The sequence below is a fragment of the Peromyscus eremicus genome, chromosome 12 (assembly GCF_949786415.1).
Source record: "Peromyscus eremicus chromosome 12, PerEre_H2_v1, whole genome shotgun sequence".
In the NCBI taxonomy this organism is placed as follows: Eukaryota; Metazoa; Chordata; class Mammalia; order Rodentia; family Cricetidae; genus Peromyscus; species Peromyscus eremicus.
The window spans coordinates 63,092,618-63,112,801 of record NC_081428.1 but is presented as its reverse complement, the minus strand read 5'-3'; the positions used below and the strand labels follow the sequence as shown (position 1 = coordinate 63,112,801).

The window sequence follows — 20,184 nt, the reverse complement described above, 5'->3', positions numbered from 1 at the left end:
AAATTCAATCCCTGGCACCAAAAACAAAGACAGCCCTACAAAAGGTGATAAATTAATAGCATCCAAAACAGATTAAGAAAAAAAATAGATTTTCAAAAGTACTAACGTTTCAATAAAATACATGTAAATTATTTTGCATGCTTAGAAGACATCTGTAAGATTTCATAAGAAACTACGTCAGAGTACTCCTCTAGCAAAGGGATCAGACGGTGAGGGAACTTTCACTCGGTATACTTCTTTAGTCTTTGAATTTTGTTCCATGCAGGTAATGTTACTCAACAAATTAAATATCAAAAATATTAAGATAAAAGGAAAGGCTAATAGTATAGCATGATTAAAACAGGATTTTCAGCTCAACCCATTTAAATTCAAATCCTAATGCCATCTAAGTGGGTCTAGGTGACCTTAGCCTTAACAAACTCGTATGTCTACCCGTGGAATGAGAACAACGGCACTAGCCTACAGGACACTTCTATCGAGAGACAGCACACAAAAATACCTCAGCAAGCGAGCCCGGGTGCGGGGTAACTACTCGGCAGAGCCGGCTTCCCTGTCAGCAAGCTTCCTGGCGGCTGCTTGCCTCTGTTCCGCTTTATAAGAAACAAAGAGGAGGCAGAGAAGGGAAAGGAGCCAGGCGTGGAGGGTTTGCACAGAAACAGATCCTTTTATTACTGCAAAAGGACAGGTTGTTTCTAGATTAGGAGAAAGAAAGAGACACATTCGCACCAAGCAGAATGAAGGGCATGTGTCAGTCTCAGCAGCCAGCCACGCAGGGCCACAGCGGAGGCCACAGGAGGCTACAGGAGGCCTGCGATCTGCAGGGAAGAAATGGCAGCTGGCATGTCAAGAATCAAGAGCCTTCCCAAACAGACTACACTTCCTTTAGAGCCCAGGTATGGGGCAGACGACATCATCAAGAATCGGTAGCCTTCCCAAACAGACTGCACTTCCTTTAGAGCCCAGGTATGGGGCAGACAACATCATTAAGCTTCAGAAAAGGGAAAGTCCACCAGGCATGATGGTGCTTACAGTACTAGCCCTCAGAGGTTGAGGCAGGAAAATCATTAGCGTGGGAGTTCAAAACCAGCCTAGACAACAAAATGGCATGCTGCCTCAAACATCAAAAAGTATAAACATACATTTGGGGGGTGGGAAGATGTTTTGAGACAGGGTTTCTTTGTGTAGCCTGGCTGTCCTGGAACTCACTCTGTAGAGCAGGCTGACCTCGAACTTACAGAGATCCGCCTGTCTCTGCCTGAGTGCTGGGATTAAAGGTGTGCGTTAGCACCGCCTGGCAACATACGTTAAGTGAAAGCAGCCAGTCTTAAGCGGCTAAATGACTCACAATTCCATTTATAAGAAATATCCGGTATCTGAATCACAGTTATTCTGATCTGAAGACCTTTATGTTCAAGGTATTAATGAAATAGCCTGATGCAGATCAGTGGGGGCATATGCCTTTAAACCCAGCACTCGGGAGACAGAAGCAGGGATTTCTGTGAGTTCGAGACCTACCTGGTCTACAGAGTGAGTTCCAGGACAGCCAGGGCTACATAGTGAGACCCTATCTGGGAACGAACACACACACACACACACACACACACACACACACACACACACACACACACACACAAAATAGCCTAAATTATTGGTGGAGATTTTCATCAGTATGTCTAAAAGCATATATGGTATTGTATTCCCCCAAATATTTTGCATGCTAATAAACTTATCTGGGGTCAGAGACAGAGCAGCCACAATATTAAACATAAAGGATAGGCAGTGGTAGCACACGCCTTTAATCCTAGCAATCCAGAGGCAGAAATCCATTGTGTTCAAGGATACAGTCAGGCATGGTGACTCATCATGCCTTTAATCCCAGAAAGCAAGCCTTTAATTCCAGGGAGTGGTGGTAGAAAGCAGAAAGGTATATAAGGCGTGAGGACCAGAAACTAGAAGCATTTGGCCTGGTTAAGCATTCAGGCTTTTGAGCAGCAATTCAGCTGAGAGCCATTGGGATGAGGACACAGAAGCTTCCAGTCTGAGGAAACAAGACCAGCTGAGAAGTTGGCCAGGTGAGGTTAGCTGTGGCTTGTTCTGTCTCTCTGACCATCCAGCATTTCACCCCAATAACTGGCCCTGGGTTTGATTTTATTAATAAGACTCTCTAAGATTCCTGCTACACATATATCTAAGGACGATGATCATAAACTTCTGTTTCTGAGGTAGCAACTCTTCAGTTAGCTATAGATTGCCTTCATTCTGATATATTTGAAGAGGTCCTGAAATACATGTACACAGCACAGATTTCCACAAAAAGGAGGATGTTGATAATGTCACTGGGTCAGATTCTTGGTACCCAGATTTTGGATGAACTCCGTCCTCAGAAGTGTGTTATGTCTAGGATAAAGATAATGGTCAAGGCATGGGGTCCGACTAAACTGCCACTGGAGATGCTCAGGATGATGATGCGGGATGACGGTCCTCCAGTGACACAGCAGAAGGAACTCTCCCTCCCCACGTCAGGACAGCAAGTCACCCACAACTATGCTCAGCGTTCAAAAAGAAATTCCGAAAGAGCTAAGCAGTGAGGAGAATCCAAAGATCTGGGGTCCCCGATGCCTCGAGCCTTAGCATTTACTGATGAGGTGAGTGAGGTGAAAAGACGGTCAGACTCCAGGGTAGACAGCGGCTGCCAGTGACTTCTTTGGAGTATGTGATGTATGGTCGCCATCGGGAGCAAACTGCCTGCTAGGCACATGGTAAGACTTTTCCTAACAAAGGCAGACGGAGAAGTCTGCAAGTTCCATTCGGTGGATCGGCCATTTGTTTGTGAAATGCATACAAAAGGTTTCGCTACCCAGGCCCACCTAAAAGAACACCAGAAAGTCTACACGGGGACTAAGCCATATAGCTGAGGTGAACAGGAAGTCATTCATCTGTGTCCCTGACTCAGAGAAACCCAAAAGGTTCACAGCGATGAAAGGCCGTTTGCATGCCACATCTGTGACAAAGCCTTCAAACACAAATCTCACCTCAAAGACCATGACAGGAGACACAGACCAATGGTGCCATCCAGAGAGAGCTGAACAGTTGCTGGAAGCAGCAATGGCCCCTGAAGCGGAGCAGCAGCTGGAGACAATCACCTGTGGCTGTGACGGGTCAGGGACACTTGTGCAGGGAACAGGACACTGACGTTGTAGAGACTGCAGTCAGTTAACACTTGCGACCACTTCTGTGGCACCTTAAGAAGGAGTGCTGTACTGTCTGCACCTATGGCAGTGTTCAGGTTAGGTGTTCTTAAAACTGCCCAGGGCAATTCCGTTCCTAAATTCTCACCAAACAGGTCCAGGACCTTTCAGGACCCAGTATTAACAGCCCTCTTGCTCTTCTTTCTGACGGCTTTTACTTGAAAACTCCTGTGTCCAGCTCACAGCAAGCAACCTGTTTCATTCCTAATTCCGCTATGCTTGCCAGGCATGTGAGTGCATCACAGAGTGACTGAACAAGGTGTTTCCTAATCTTCTCAATGTTTATGACATATGTCAGAACAGCATTTTGATAACCGGAGAAAAGTACTTCACATAGAAGCAGAAAACGCTGGGTAACAACCAAGAACACTGCCCACGGTTGGAGATGCAGGATGCTGTTGGTTTTATGTTTGGTTTGCTGATTTCTTTTTTATACCGCAGTTTTTCGCTGCTTCTGAGAACAGATGACGGTTGCTTTGCTGGAATGGCTCTTCCTCATTGCGTCAGCCCTGAACCCACCTCACAGGCTGTAGGTCACTGGTACCGTAGGACTGGTGAGAGGGACCAGGATGCTGGTGGGTTAGGGCTGAGTTCTGCGAGTCTTCACTTGTGCAGTGTTACCATTCCCCACCAGCAGGCGTTTGTGGGGTGGACCAGAGGGAGGGGAAGGAGGGGACGAGACAGGGCTCTCGGTCCCAGATACAAGGGTTTTCCAGATGCAAAAATCCAAGATTTTCTATGTCAAAAATCTTACTGATTCTAAAATTGGTTTGTATTTAAGATCAAATTTAAGATAAGAAACAAAAATGTGGGGACTGGAGAGATGGCTCAGCGGTTAAGGGCACTGGCTGCTCTTCCAGAGGTCCTGAGTTTAATTCCCAGAAACCACATGGTGACTCACAATCATCCACCATCCATAGTGAGATCTGGTGCCCTCTTCTGGAGGGCAGGGACACATGCAGGCAGAACACTGTATACATAATAAATAAATAAATCTTTATTTAAAAAAAAAAAAAGAAACAGAAATGTGTGGGCAGACGCGCCTGCAGTTTACAGACCCACAAGCTTTGGGGATGCTCCACACCATACAATTCACTCACACAGAAGGTTCAATGCGTTTACTTAAATCACCAAAAAAAATCCTGTAGGTGTATAAACAGCAGTGCTGGTATTAATGATTCCAGGGAAAAGACAGCTGTACTTTTTTTTTTTTTTTGGGGGGGGGGGTACTGAACTAAATACTTTTCATCGACTTTTAATCAATATTAAAGGCTATTGGACCAAATGTTTATGTGACATGTTTATATTTCACTGCTGTATATAGTTTTATATAGAAGTTGGTTGCCTTTTTGTAGTAAAAAATTAGTAATAAACTTTGTTTCGGATGTGGCTGTACCAATGGTTCTTTTAACCATTTTCTTAGGAATCTATTGAAATGTCAACAACTGTTTGAACTGTATTCTGTAAGGACTAGTGAACTCTGTGGGTACTAGTGAGTTATTTTAGGATTTACACACTTGTAGAAAATGCCAACTTTAACATTCTCGTTTGGTTCTTAAGAGTTCTCTTTTTAAACATATATTAATTTCATTTTATTAAAAGCATCTACGCCAGCTGGTCAATTTTGGCTCAAGTCTTTAATCCCAGCACTTGGGAGGCAGAGGCAGCTAGATCTCTCTGAGTTCGAGACCAGCCTGGTCTACAGAGTGAGTTCCAGGGCAGCCAGGGCTACACAGAGAAACCCTGTCTTGGGAAAAAAAAAAAAAAAAAAAAAAAAAAAAAAGCAGGCTAGAAGACCAGAGGCGCAGGGGGCCTAAGACAGAGTGGTACTGAGGCTGAGAACTGAAGAGATGGAGACATCAGACCGTGGATTATCACTACTCTGCAGCCGGGCCGTGAGACAGAGACTATGGCCACAGACATATGTGATGCAATCAGCACAAAGTCACCATCACAGGAGAATGGACGCTGACAGCCGGAACCACACTGTAGCTGCCCAGGATGAAGGCTGACTTGGTGATGTAGAAAGAAAGGGCAGAGATTTGCCTATTAAATGGCAGTGATGGATAAAAATATAACTGAGTAATGAAAAGCTAAAAAGAGAGTTTTTACCTAAGCATAAATATCAACTTGGTCTAAAATGTCAGGCTGGGAGCCTAACTCATTCATCCAACAAGTTTTCACTAAGGATTACCGTGCCATAGGCATTTGCCAGTTGAGAGAAGCACAAACAACTCATTGCCTAGTGAGTAAGTAATCTCTCTCTCCTCTCACTCCTCCATGTTTAACTGAGGATAAATCCAACTTTGCAGCACAGTACTGAAGATCAGAACTAAGTAAACACAGGGCTGGCTGCCCAATAAGGGCAAGGCCAGAAGAGTGTCTTGTTTGTTTGCTGTTTAAGACTGTCTACATCACCCAGGAGCTGTCTGCTGAGGCTATCATTGTTTATTTAGAATTCACCATGTTGGGGCTGGAGGGATGGCACAGCGGTTAAGAGCACTGGCTGCTCTTCCAGAGGATCTGAATTCAATTCCCAGCACCCACGTGGCAACTGTTACTCCAGGTCCAAGGGATACAATATCCTCTTCTTGCCTCCATGGGCACTAGGCACACAAATGGTGCAGAGACAAACATGCTGTTAAAACATCCACACACATAAGAAAGAAAATAAAAATAAACAGCATGCACCAGGCATGCCCACGAACCAGGCTAAGCACTTTACCCACGATAAACTAGCTCATATCATTCTTACAATACCTGTGAGAGAGACATACTCTTACTCTCCCCGGTTTGGAAAATAAGAAACCAAGGCCTAGAAAGCTGAGGAGTTTCCCAAAACTATGTAACTTACATGATAGAGCCTCGTGCAAAACTAGGCAGCTCCAGGCTCTGTGCTTTCAAGCTCAAGGCTCTGCTACAAAATAAAAATTACAATACTGTAGTAGTTTAAGTGAAAGTGCATTCAAGAAATGATGCAATGCAAGAGGAAAAAAAACAAAGTTCGGTGGAAATTGACCTGAGGTTTAAAGGGGTCTACGTCACCAACAGGGACCAAGCACACCAAAGAAAAGATGCGGTAGACATAGAGAGCCGATCTGGATGGCAACTGTGAGACACTGTGATGTTGCAAACATCAGAACACCACGCAGAACGGATGAATGGACCCATGAGCACCGCCACTCTGGAGCACTATTCACAAGACAAAATGCAATACAATATATGCAGAATAAACATGAACTACGGAGCCATCGAGCAAGTTCGGTTTGTCTCTGGTATGATTTATAGTGCTGCCATAAGCGGAACTTATTCTGCACAAAATTATGAATCCGTGAACTGAAAGCACCACCTCTATAAGTTCTTCTTCCAAAATCACCATCCCTTGTGCCTCGTGATCTACCCTGTAATACCCAGAGCCCCCAAGAATTTGCTTAAGGATTTGGACAGGTACACTTATTTTATGAGTCAAGATTTTAACCAAGAGAAACATAGAAAATAACTATGGATCATTGAGAAGAAAGTCAAGGGTCAGGGGGCAACATTTTAAACACTGCTACATTTTTACACTCTCTGAGTCCCCTTTGGTTAAAAAAGACTCTAGAATCCCAGTGTTTTGATAATTTAAGATTCGAATGTTCTTTGGTTTAAGATTGACTGAATCAGGATCTGCACCACCCCGACAAAAGATGCCCAAGTGATGCCTATGTACCATAAGGTCTGAAAAGACTGCTTTTCACAGCAATACCGTTTAACTGTACAATAGGAAATCAATGTCAGGATAGGTATGTAATCTATGCATACGCCTGTATCTAGGAACCTGGAGAGATGTCACCGAACAGCAGTTACGAAGGAAAGTCTGAACAGATGGGTCAAAGGCCATGTATTTCTCACTCAAACGCTTCTGCCTGGTATGCAGCAGATAATGCTTCATGGATACACATCCAAAAACCATTGTCAGTAACAACAGCGAGGATGGGAATCAGCCTAGGTTTACTCTTACATAAAATATAACTATATAACCATTAAGTATTTTAAGCATTCTAGAAGTAGGTTAAAAATGGAATAAACACTTTAATTTTATTTGTATTTGAACCGAGCACACCTCAACTTAGGACAAGGATCGTCAGGTTATCCATAAAATCCATTAAGTATCAAAAATGATACATGAGATCTTTTGATGGAGAGGACAGAAACAGACTTCCAACACTGTAAAGGAGGCCCTGTGACTTCTGGAGTCCAATGTGGACACAAACCCTTGTTCTGACAGTTAACTGAACAGGCAAGCTACTGTATGTCCCCAGGCTTCATCCCCTCGGGTGTCAAATCAGGGTGGCAGCACCTGCTCACACTGAGACCCCAACTAAGCCAACTCCTACTGTGGGCACGAACCTTTCATTGTGGAAAATAAGAATTATATTTTTCAAAGTTTACCTTATCGAGTTTTAGTTCCAGCTCTGCCACGTCTCCCTCTACTTCTTCCAAGGCAGCCCTAGGAGAATTAAATATAAAGTAGGTTAGTTTATTTCTTTAAAGGCATACTTTACTCTTGAAAAATAACTTTCATTCTAAGTGAAGACATAGATATGAATAGTTAAAAAGTATCCTTTATGTAAATGTAATGATCATGCAATGGCACAGATAATAGTTTAAACCAATAAGAGAATACAATAGGCTAACGTAGTTTAACATTTATTTTCAATTACATGTAGTTATGTGTGTCTGGTGTGGTATGTGCACAAATACACAAGTGCCCAAACAGGCCAGAGGCATCAGACCCCCAGAAGCTGGAGGTGAGACAGTTGAGGCTTCTGATGCCATGTGGGGAACCGCATCCGGGTCCTCCAGAAGAGGAGCAAGTGGTCTTAACGCCAAGCCATCTTGCCATCCCCAGGCCAATTCACTTTGAATCACTAATATGATTCAAATTAATAACAGTAATCTGAACGGTTTTGTGTGTTTTTAAAAATGAGTAAGAGAATGTAAGCAAGATACCAGAAAATACAGAAAGAACACTAATCAAATAAAATCATCCAAAAGCCTACTTTCAAAAAGAGAGTAAAACATTTTAATAGTTGAGCTTTAACTGACTCTGATTTGTAGACAGCGAAGTATATGAAACCAAAGAGCAAGGCACTAACAATCACAGAGGCTTTACTGTGAGAGATAACTCATAAAGACAATTTTCCCCTGTCAATGTTGTTTTAATACAGAAAAATCAGCTAAGGTCAGGTCGTACAAAAAGAAGAAAGTAAACAGTAAGGCAGCTGCTCTCAATGACAAAGAGAGAGCAACTGAGACCACCACAAGCCACACTCCAAAACTGGAAATGTTTGAAGTTAGACAGCTACCATTAAAATGCCTTAAGGGTAAGATTTTACACTAAAAGTGGTGTGTAATAAAACGTAAGTTACATATGCTCTCTGTGTGTGCTGGCAATGGAATCCAAACCCTCAGGCATGTCACGGAGACATTCTACCACAGGGCTCCAACCACAGCCCCATGCCATCTCATGGACCCACGTGATGTCCTAGCCATTCTCCAACAGTTATTTTAGGAACTAACCAAAATTTGTTTTAATTGGATAGTAATGGGAGACTACCTTCCTATTCTCAAGCAATGAACTAAACAAAATCGGCCAGGATATAAACCCTATTTCCTATTTCCATAGCTACCCTGGGTGACCTTTGAACAAATACTTTATCAGCTCCATCTAAGGACACACAATTTTAAAGCTTTTAAATCTTCAAAATTAAAAAAAAAAAATGCAAGTTATTCAGCAAGCATGTGCCATTATAAATGAGATCTTCTTGCATATGCTTCAAGAACACAGGAGGCGGCATACCCACAGCACAGAAGCCAGAATACTTCTTCCTGGCCGACAAGCTGGCCACTGTCTTCAAGGGTTGTTCAAACTACACATTGTTCCATCAGCCTGGAAAATATAACCCTTCTCCTTCACCTATACATCATTTAAACTCACTTCACACCTGAGAGTAAATAAATATATCTCTATAAGGATGCTGTAATTGACTGAAAACTAAGATGCCCAATAATCAAGAAAATCTAGATAAATAATGGTGTCTTCTTTTTAGGTAAGGGAGCAAGTTCCTAGATGAGGCTGCAATGCATGCAGGGAATCCCAGCACTCAGGAAGCTGAGGTGGGAGGACAGCTTGAGCCTGGGAGTTCTAAGACAGCCTGGGCAACAGCCTCACCTCAAAATATACAAATGAAGTTCATCTTACTGACAGGGAAATATATACATGAGATTAAATTATTTCAAGGACACAGAAGAAAGTTACAGAATTAGGATAATGTAATTCCCCCCAAAAAAACTGTTGAGACACATAAAACATTATCTGTAAGCAGATTTACTAATCTGAACTACAATGCAGAAGAACCAGGATTGGACAGCAGGAATTGTAAAGAAGGTTTTGCATTCTAAGTATAGCCCTGGATTAGTTCAGCATTTTCAACAATGGGACATTATATTCAGACAACAAAACTCCTCAAGAAGCGGCTTCCTTTGGGACTTGACTCTCACTCACTCTGCTGCATGACAAACGTCCCCTGAATCCCTGAAGCACATCTCTACCACTATCCACTTCTCTCCAGGGCTGCCTCCAGCAGAGCAGCCCCTCAGACCTGCTGATCCCAGGAGCAAGCACATTAACTGATTTTCAGGAGCTTCGCTACATCTTAACCTTGAACTTAACTCAATTTCCACATTATTATTTGTTAAAATGAGCAACGTTAGATTTGATTAAATCACTGGTCCCTACTAAACATATACTTACAGATTGATAAGATTTTATATATTGTTCAATCTCACTTCACTGTGTAATCCTACACATTTATCTATAAAATGCACAGAAGTGTTAAGGCTGGTGCTGGTAGAATGTTCTGTAGTCCCAGCTACTGAGAGTGAGACAGAAAATAGAGCCCAGGAGTCCATATCAGCTGGGTAATAGAGCAAGACCATTAAAATAAAATATACTAAATAAATATGTGAAGGGGGGTGTAGTCAGAAGTTTTCCTGTGTCTTGCCCAGTCCTGCAGCCACTCGGTCCCAAGTAAACACACAGAGGCTTATATTGGTTACAATCTGTATGGCCTTTGGCTCAGGCTTCTTGCTAACTAGCTCTTTCATCTTAAATTAACCCATTTCTATTAATCTATATGTTGCCACACGGCCATGGCATTACCAGTCTGCTGGCATCTTATTGCTTCTTGGGTAGCAAGCTGGCATCTCTCCTGACTCCTCCACCCTTCCTCGTCGCCATCTTCAGTTTGAATGTACTGCCTAACCTTATTCTGCCTCACCATTGGCCAAATAGCTTTATTTATCAACCAATGAGAGCAACACATATTCACAGTGTACAGAAAGACATCCCACAGCACTTCTCCTTTTCTGTCTAATCAAAAAGGAAGGGTTTAACTTTAACATAGTAAAATTATATATAATAAAACAATTACCAAGCAAGAATTACAGTTACAATATCTAGTCTATTTCTATTTGATAAAATTAAAGAAAATATTCTATCATCTATCTTATATTTGTGAGTCTAAAGTTTTATATTTAATTTACCTTTTATAACTACGGAAAACTATAACTATCTAGTCTTCAACTCCATCAAAGACCCTGAAGGATATAATATTACCTAAGTAAACAGGAAGTGCATTGTAAGCAACTTCCAAAAATCTAGAAATGACAAAGACATCTGGCTGCCTGGACAATCACCCAAAGTTCCTCTGCAACATTGGGGCATCCATCTTCAGCCTACAGGCCTAAAGTCTCTGGCAGACTTTTTTTGAAGCAGGAAATTTGAAGGATTGTTTTGCCTATTGGCAAAGTCCATCAGTCACTTTCCTCTGTGTCCTGCAGAGTGTCTGGCAGTATCTTCTGTGAAGCAGGAACCTGAAGGACCATCTCACCCTGTTCAGGCAAAGTTTAGTGGTCATTTTCCTATGGGTCCTATATGTCCAGTTTATACAACATACTGTCAAGCAGTCCAGGAAAGAGCAGTTTCTTGCCCAAATGACTATTTTGCCAAGAAGAAAACTCCATATGGAATGTCTTCAATGCCCATCTTCTTCTTTGAAGTAAATTGGTGCTGCCAGGAGCAGACATGCCTCATTTTCCAGAAAGTCTAAGTTTTTAAAACATTTTAAATGCCATATTCTGTAGGTCTTTAAAGTGTTTGAAGATTACCTACCTAATTGAAACTTATCTATGTATACCTAGAAAACTTAACTAACATGACTCTAAGTTTGGTTATCATAGATGACTAATTATTAATCTGTATTTCTTAATTATACATTACAATTTTAAATGAGTTGCATAAACATAATACCTTAAACAAGAGTAGAAATGTATATATAGTATAACAAAATTAACTTTAAACTAAAGTATCATGTATCAATGAACTAAAATCCATAGCAATGTAAAACACTTCAAACAAATTGTTGCTCTTTAAATGTAGATTCAATAATCTACCCTTACATCCTATCATATCTAAAAGGGGAAGGGAAGGAGTGGGAGGGGGCTGTAAGAGACTGTCCCTGTCATCAGTCACAGTGTGACAAACACTGGCAGCTTCTCTTCACCTTGCCCTGTGCTCTCAGATGAGCTCTGATTCCTTTTGCTTCTATTCACTAGTGCGAAAGAATCATTCTGAATCATGTACTTCATAAAATAATAAGCAAATCTATACGGCCTTCCTTATCATTCCTCTGTAGCTCGTCCAGATACTGCTAAGCATTACATCTTTTTAAGTGCCAGACATTAAAAAGGCCAAAACAACAGGCTCCATTTCTTCCATAGGGGGCGTGTGGGGACAGCTTATTGATAAAGCAGTTGCTTTGTAAGCATAAACACCTGAATTTGATCCCCAAAGCCTACACAAAAATGTCAGGCAGAGGCAGTGGTGGCGCACACCTTTAATCCCAGAACTCGGGAGGCAGAGCCGGGTGGATCTCTTTGAGTTCGAGGCCAGCCTGGTCTACAGAGCAAGATCCAGGGCAGCCATCAAAAAAAAAAAAAAAAAAAAAAAAAGCCAGGCAGGTGTGGGGACTCACTGGCCAGCCAGAGAGAAAGACTATCTCCAAAGAGGCAAACAGCTTTCCTGTGGGTGATACCCAACACTGTCCTCCAGCCTACATACACACACACACACACACACACACACACACACACACACACACACACATACTCATGTATGCCTATGCTCCTACACACATGAACAAATACACACACTCCTACATACACATGCACATGCTCCCACACACACGCTCACACTTTTTAAAACAATCAATCTTGGTCTGTAGCTCTGGGGTAGAGTGTTGTTTGCTAGGAAGTGCAAGAAAGGATCCTGGATTCCATCCCAAACATAGAAGGCTAAACAAAAAAGTAAACACAGTTTTTTGTTTTTGTTTTTTCACAAAGCTATTTATTTTAAGGCAAAGCATTAACACCACCCTTCACTTCAACTTTGGCAATATTCTTTCAATGGATTAGTCAAACTAGGTCACACAATTATGCAATGAAAAAAATGCAGGAACAAGATATTCAAGATCACTAATAAGCACACAAATGTCCTTCAGCAATTAAAGGCAGATGGAAGATTCCAAGCCTTGACTACTTGCTAAGGAGTTATCAAACATAAAGTAATGATAAATACTCAAAACACTGCACAGGGCTGGCATGTAGCTCATTAATAAGGTACTTCACAATCATGGGCGAGGCCCTGGATGGGATCCCAACGCCACATATAAAAAACCAGTAGCATATGTATGTGTGTGTGCATGCATATAATGTATAGATTTTGAAACTAACATTGTAGTTCTTGTTTCATAGAGTAGCTCTATTCCAATAAATTACATATGTACAGAATAAGCATTTATACTCAAAAGAACTGCTGTGTGTCATGGTTAAATATCATCCCTAGCCAACTTCCTCTTTGAGCTCAACAGCCTTTTCCAACTTGAGCAATACTGGACTATTCTTTGTAAAGAAAGAACAATGGCCAGATCAAGGACAGCTCACTGATCCAAAGCAGCCCTGTGGCTAATGGCAAAAAAGAGTTAACACAAAGTCCTCACAGCAAGACACAGCTCCCCGTGACAGTGAGCATAAAGGCTGGAAAGCTGTTTCTTAAAAAGAAATCTCTCGCTGGGGAGAGGGCTCAGCGGTTAAGAGCATTTGCTGCTCTTCGAGAGGTCCTGAGTTCAATTCCCAACAACAATATAGTGGCTCACAACCATCTGTAAAAAAGAAAAATCTCATTAAATCATTCATATCACGAATGGTCACTACATACCTAATAAAGTTCCAGATCCGTTCTGCCAGATCTCTGTGAGGTGTTATATTGAGAGGCAAGGGAACGGAGTTTTCATAAACGCAGACTTGTGTCTTACTAACTCTATGAACAAATTTAAATTTAGGCTTCCATTTCATCTACAAACTACAGATAACAAGGTCTAAGGTAGAACGTGTGGCTGATTTTGAAGACTTTGTGAAAACTTTAGCACAGCCTCAGAAATGAGCAGCTGGTGATAACATCTTCATGACAGTGTTGAGTGCAGCCAAGGTCTCCCAACCTCTTCCAGTTTCAGTCTCAGACAGAAGACCATGACATGCTGACATGGCATTCAGAAACCCTCAGAGCCTATGCAGACACAGGAAAACACATACTGGGGTCAGAACGAAAGCAAGCCAAGGCTCTACACACGAGTCTGATCCCTACGCACTACAAAATAATAGAAGTTGCTCTGAAACCTTTTTTAAGTCCCAGAGAATGGAATTAAAAGGTCTGCCTTCCCTCATTATCTTAGGACTGTAACTACTCCTATTCCCTCAAACTGGAACCAACCAAACCTGCAGGCTCCGTGAGAAACTCTAAAATGAGAAAAAAACAAAAACAAACAAAAACAAACAGAAAATGAGCTAAAAGTGAGAAGCAACTTTTCACTCTGTCGACTATGAATACTTATAAAATATGTGAAGCTCTTCGGCCTGCATTCCATCACCCATAAAAGGTGAAGATCGGCCTGGGTGTACCTGCTGTATTACTTTAAGAACTAACGTTCTGCTCCGACAGTATTCAAAACAAACCCAAAACCTAAATTGACTTTTTTTTTCCCAAGCAAAATTTCCTTCAAGCTCTTGCTTGTGCTTTCAACAGAATTAGTTATGAGCAGACAAATGGACGGATGGATGAATGAATGAAATAAACGACTTATAAATTACGAAGGCTTTTCTGTATTAACAACTCATTCTCCCTCAGAGGATCCCCTGTGTACATCATGTAACGTAGGAATACAAAAACGGTGGAATTTTTCAAAGTTGTTTGATCAACAACATTTTAGGAGAAGAAATCATGTACTTCATGCAGATTACAAAATGCCCTGTCACTTCCCCAAAATAAAAAATGATTTTTCAAAAGAAAGCAGTTGTAATTTATGAAGCATAGTTCTTTATCTCTCAAGTCCTCCCCTGTCAATATCATCCACAGTAAACCACAGGGGATGGGGAGGAATACAATCCAAACCGCAAGCAAGCCAACACACAGAGTGAGACACAAGCAGTTGGTAGGTAAACAGGACCACATCCGCAAGTCATTACACAAGCATCAACCACTCTGTAAATCCCAACTCGAAATTAAAAAGAAATAAAATAGAAAATAAAGGCTGAGCTTGTGTTTATTATCTAGACTACTCTACTCTGCACAGCCAGGCTGGGCTGGAAGGAGAACTAGACACACAGGGGCTTTTGTCCCCAGGCCTCCACTCCTCTCCAGGACAGGCATGGGACTTCTACAGCCAAACCTTGCACGTCCCCTTCGTGGCAGACGGCAGCTATGTCCAGTGATGTTTATCATGCACAACGGCAAATATCCATTATTGATAGGGCACCAACCTAAAGAAATACTAGAAACATTTTAATCAGGTATGAGATTACCTTCTTTTTCCTCCTCATAAAACCCAATACTAGTTCAGGAAGGTATCTGCATGTTTTCCTCCTCCCCTAACAGCCTGTCTTTCTTGTTCAGGGAGTTAGTGAATTCCAGCAGGAGCGATGCCAGGTTAATCACCATGGGAGTTAATGTCATGCCACGGAGAAGGTGGCAAAGGAAAGGGCCCACTTGTTACAGTGGGATCAGTAAGTCAGCAGTGACCCCTGCCGTCCTACACCATCCTAAGGGAACTCAGGCAGGAAACCATGAGCACGATAATCAACTGGGGCACGCAGAGCAGAAGAAGTGGCCTGGGCTCCAGTTTTAAACAGGGTAATCTAGATGCTTCCCCAAGAAAGTGGCACTCGATCAAAGGCCTGGGGTGAGGTAGTAGCCATCAAGAAGAGCTGTTAGAAAACCAACCAATCCAGCAGCCCTGGTATGTCTAAGGAAGAGCAGGAAGGCAACGAGGCTGGAACAGAAAGAAACGAAGAACACAGGGCTAATGGAGAACCCGTCACACTGAGAGCCTTGCAGGCCAGAGGGAGGAATGCACATGACTGAACGGGGAAGAGGCAACAAGACTCAGTCTGGCTGTTGGGTAGAAGAGTGTAAAGAAACAAAATAGGAAGCAAAAAGCCTAGCTGGAGGTTGCAGCACTCACACCCTTCAGAGAAGAGGCTGATCAAACCAACACCCACCATGGTGAAACTCCCCAGATTCTGGGCATCGCCTGAAAGTTCAGGAAGGAGGATTTCCTGATGAGTTGGGTGTAACATACAAGTATATGCATGTGTGCACAAGTGCATGGTAATGTATAATCAAGGGTGAGACAAGGCTTTCATTAAAGAAACAGAAAGGATAGAGTTACAAACAAACGAAACCAGGAAACTGAGTGGCACCAGTTCAGAGAGAAGTTCTAGAACTCAGTTTTAGATTTATCCCGAATTACTTCCTCAGTATATAAGTGGTGAGACCAAACAGGTAGATAAAACAGAGTCCAGAGCTTAGGTAAGATGTTTAAGATGGAGATGTGAGTTAAGAATTATACGGGGCTGGAGAGATGGCTCAGTGGTTAGGAGCACTGGCAGCTCCTCCAGAGGACCCAGGTTCAGTTCCCAGCACCCACATGGTAGCTCACAACTGTCTGTAATGCAGTTCCAGGCCTTCTGACACCCTCACACAGGCATACATGCAAGTGAAACACCAATGCACATAAAATAAAAATAGAAATAAATTTTTAAAAAAGCTGGGGACAGGAAAGGTTAAGGGGAGAATGTGAAGGTACCTGACAAAGAAGGAAAAAAAGCCACTGTGTGGTGCAGAAGAGAAAACAGCGCAGCAGAGTAAAGGGAACCGGGGCCGCCAAGCAGATGTGCACAAACCGCACAGTTACAGGAGGAACAAAGTTAACCTGAGGGTTTTGTGGTTGCTGTTTGTTTGTTTGTTTGTTTGTTGAGATGGGGTCTCTCTGTGTAGCCCTAGCTATCTCAGAACTGTGTAGACCAGGCTAGCCTAGAACTCACAGAGATCCACCTGCCTCTCCTCCAGAGTCCTGGGATTAAAGGTGTGCACCGCCACTTCCAGCCACGGTGGGTTTTAAGATGATTACAAAAACAGCTTTCAAAACGGAAAACACTTTGGGTCTGGTATTTGATGGCCCACTTAGAAGTACAAAAATGTACTCCTAAGGTGAGATTAAGTATTTTTAAAGTTTCCAAGAAAATATAGTAATTAGATTATGGCAGCCCGTGAAACTAAATGAGAATAAGCCAGGTGTAGTGGCACATGAGTATAATCTCAGCACTTGGGAGGCTGAGGCTGGAGGATTGGGAGTTTGAGGCCAGCCTAGACTGGACACACAATTTTTTTTTTCTCAACCTCATGCAATCATCACATTAACTGTGTTGCTGAAACATCAAGAATTTCTGTGACCCATAAGATTAAATATTTTGTGTTTAACATAATTCACAGAGGAAAATCTGAACTACTACTTAAGCTTTACAGACTCTTGGCTGGTTTAAATCTTACTGGTCAAACCACGTACTGAAGAAGATGGAGAGAGACGGATGGGTGGGTGGGTAAGTGGGTGAATAACTTTCCTGGAGTCAAGGTCTTACCTACAGCCCCTGCCAGCTTCAAAGCAGCAATCATTGCTTCTGCATAGTAAACACTACATTTACAGGCAGCTGTGAACTATCATGTCCAGACACAGTCTTGATTTCTTATGTAAAAACATTCATCAATTCATTAGAAACTATGATCACAAATAAACACACCTGTCATTCATTTAAAAGTAAATATTTCTCAAGAGAACAGGAAGGCAAACCATAGTCAGAGAAAAAATATTTACAAAGAACTTATTTGGAAAAGGACTGTTTGATCTAGGGATATAGTTCAGCGGTAGAGCAACTGCCTAGCATGCCCAAGGCCGTGTGCAATAGATCCTTAGTACAGAGAAGAAAGAAAAAAACTAATAAAGGAATGTTAACCAAAATATAAAAAGCAGTTAAAAGTCAGTAAGGAGAAAATAGGTCCAATTATAAATGAGCAAAAGACCTGAGGGGGCAGCTCATGGAGGAGGATACTAAGATGGCAAGTGTATGATAAACAACAGCCAGGAGACTCCAACACGCTTACGAGAGAGAGTGATCAAAACCGAACACTGCAGCATCGGAGGCTGGCAAGGGCTCGGGGCAACACAGAGGAGACAGACCTGGAAATCCAGTTAGCAGTTCCTAATGAGATCAAGCACACTCACACAACGCTGGGACCATGCTCCATGGAGCTAAAGGCTCGTGTCCACCCCATCAAAGGCCTATATATGGATGCTCTAGCAGCTTTGTTCAAAGTGCCGAACCGTGAAGCGGCCGTCACGTCTTTTACTAGGTGGATGGGAAAATGTGGAATACCCAGGCAGTGGGCTGTGAGTCACACTAAAAAGAAATGAACTAGCAAGCTATGAAAACACACAGAGAACCAGGCCTGTCAGCACGGTCCTGTACTCTCAGCTACTCAAGCAGTTAAGACATCAAGAGCATAAATTCAGATTCTGCTTGGGCTACAAAGCAAGTTCAAGACCAGAATGAGTAACTCAGTGAGACCCTCTATCAAAACACAAAGTAAAGAGAGGGCTAAGGACAGAGTTCAGAGTACCTGCCTCGCACACGCAAGGCCCTTGGTTCACACCCCAATACCATCACCCAAAAGACACAGACAAACTTGTGGTGTAAGTCAAAGAGGACAGGATGCATACTTCAGATTCTAAACAACGTTTCCTTTAAAAAGTAAAATTATGAAGCTGGGCATGGCGGCACACACCTTTAATCCCAGCACACGGGAGGCAGAGGCAGGTGGATCTCTGTGACTTCGAGGCCATCCTGGTCTACAGAGTGAGTTCCAGGACAGCCAGGACTGTTACACAGAGGAAATCCTGTCTCAAAAACAAAATAAAGAAACAAAAAAAAAAGTAAAATTATGGACACAGTGGAAGGACCAGTTGTAGGCAGAGGTTGGAGAAGGAGATAAAGCAGAGGTATAAATAGGATTTTTCACTTAGTAAAAATAGCAAAACATATATATATATATATATATATACAGAGAGAGAGAGAGAGAGAGAGAGAGAGAGAGAGAGAGAGAGAGAGAGAGAGCGCAAATCATATTCTGTATGATTCCACAGTGGTAGATGCAAACCATTATAAAATTGCCTAAACTCTATTAGTGAACCTGATTTGAAGTATGGACTTTGGGTCACATTGAAGTGTTCATCGATTTTAACAAATGTATCCTCTGGCACAGGGTGTGTTTTTTTGGAGCAGAGGGTATATAGGAATTTTCTGCATTTTTTGCTTGATTTTGCAGTGAACCAAAAAAACTAGCAAAAAAAAATTGAGTTCATTATTTAAAAAGTAAACACTGCCTTCAGTCAGCAAAGGTAGACCCTGCTTACAAGAGTAAGGAGCAACCAGAGAACCATCAGCTGACGTCTGTGTCACCAACAGTTATAATGTTTAAAAGTTTCCAAACGTAGAACTTCATTTAATACTACTCACTTGACAGTTTTCTATATATGAAAGGAAAACTTGTTTATAAAAATAAGGCATGCAAAACATGTTTTCTATGCAGCAGTAGAATTTTAATTTTTCCAAGCCATGAAAAATGAAATCTTATGGTTAAAAGACACTATAAAAAATGAATACAGGGTTGGGGATTTAGCTCAGTGGTAGAGCGCTTGCCTAGCAAGCACAAGGCCCTGGGTTTGATCCTCAGCTCCAAAAAAAAGAAAAAATGAATACAAAACAGAGATTTTGAAGACAGACTTTTTTTAATTTATTTTATTTTTATTTTATTAGCACTGGTGTTTTTGCCTGCATGCATGTCTATGTAAGAGTATCAGATCTTGGAGTTACAGACAGTTGTTAGTTGCCATGTGGGTGTTGGGAATTGAACCCGGGTCCTCTGGAAGAGCAGTCAGTGCTGTTAACGGCTCAGCCATCTCTCCAGTCCCGAGGAGAGATTTTTTTTGACAAAGCATTGCGTTTGAACAATGTGTCCACAAGTCACAGGGAAAAGGACAAGCAAGCCAAGAGAAGTGCAGCAGGATACCACCAAACAGACAACCTAGGAAGAGGGAACATGAAGGAGACAATAACACAGAAAGATGTTCTACCTTATTATCAGTTAAGAAACCAATTTTTAAAATGGTAAAATACCACTCTATACCTGTCGTGTTAGCACGTGTTGTAGGCTATCACACTGTGAGAGTGACACCACGTTTCCCTGAGAAAAAGGGAATAGTCTAAATGGCCCCAGGAGAAGAGATTCTACAGTTAGGAACGTCCTCCCAAAGACTTCCAGAGAGGAGTGTAGCGGCACAGGACTGCAGTCCCCGGCTCAGGAGGCAGAGGCAGGAGAGCCGAGAGTTTGGTACAACTGAGCTTGAAGCCAGCCCCGAAAGGAAAAGAAAACAGAGAAGAGATTCCT

At 42.1% G+C, this 20,184-nt stretch overlaps 1 protein-coding gene and 1 pseudogene across 1 annotated transcript in view; one reads left to right on the top strand and one right to left on the bottom strand.

Moving 5' to 3' along the window:
* Acap2 (ArfGAP with coiled-coil, ankyrin repeat and PH domains 2) overlaps window positions 1-20,184 on the bottom strand; it is a 120,974-nt gene that overhangs the window by 69,045 nt on the left and 31,745 nt on the right. Inside the window, exon 2 of the mRNA XM_059277763.1 lies at window positions 7,680-7,737. Coding sequence (XP_059133746.1) covers window positions 7,680-7,737 — 58 coding nt within the window. The remainder of the gene's footprint in view (window positions 1-7,679; window positions 7,738-20,184) is intronic.
* Window positions 735-3,086, top strand: LOC131922829 (zinc finger and BTB domain-containing protein 14-like; annotated as a pseudogene).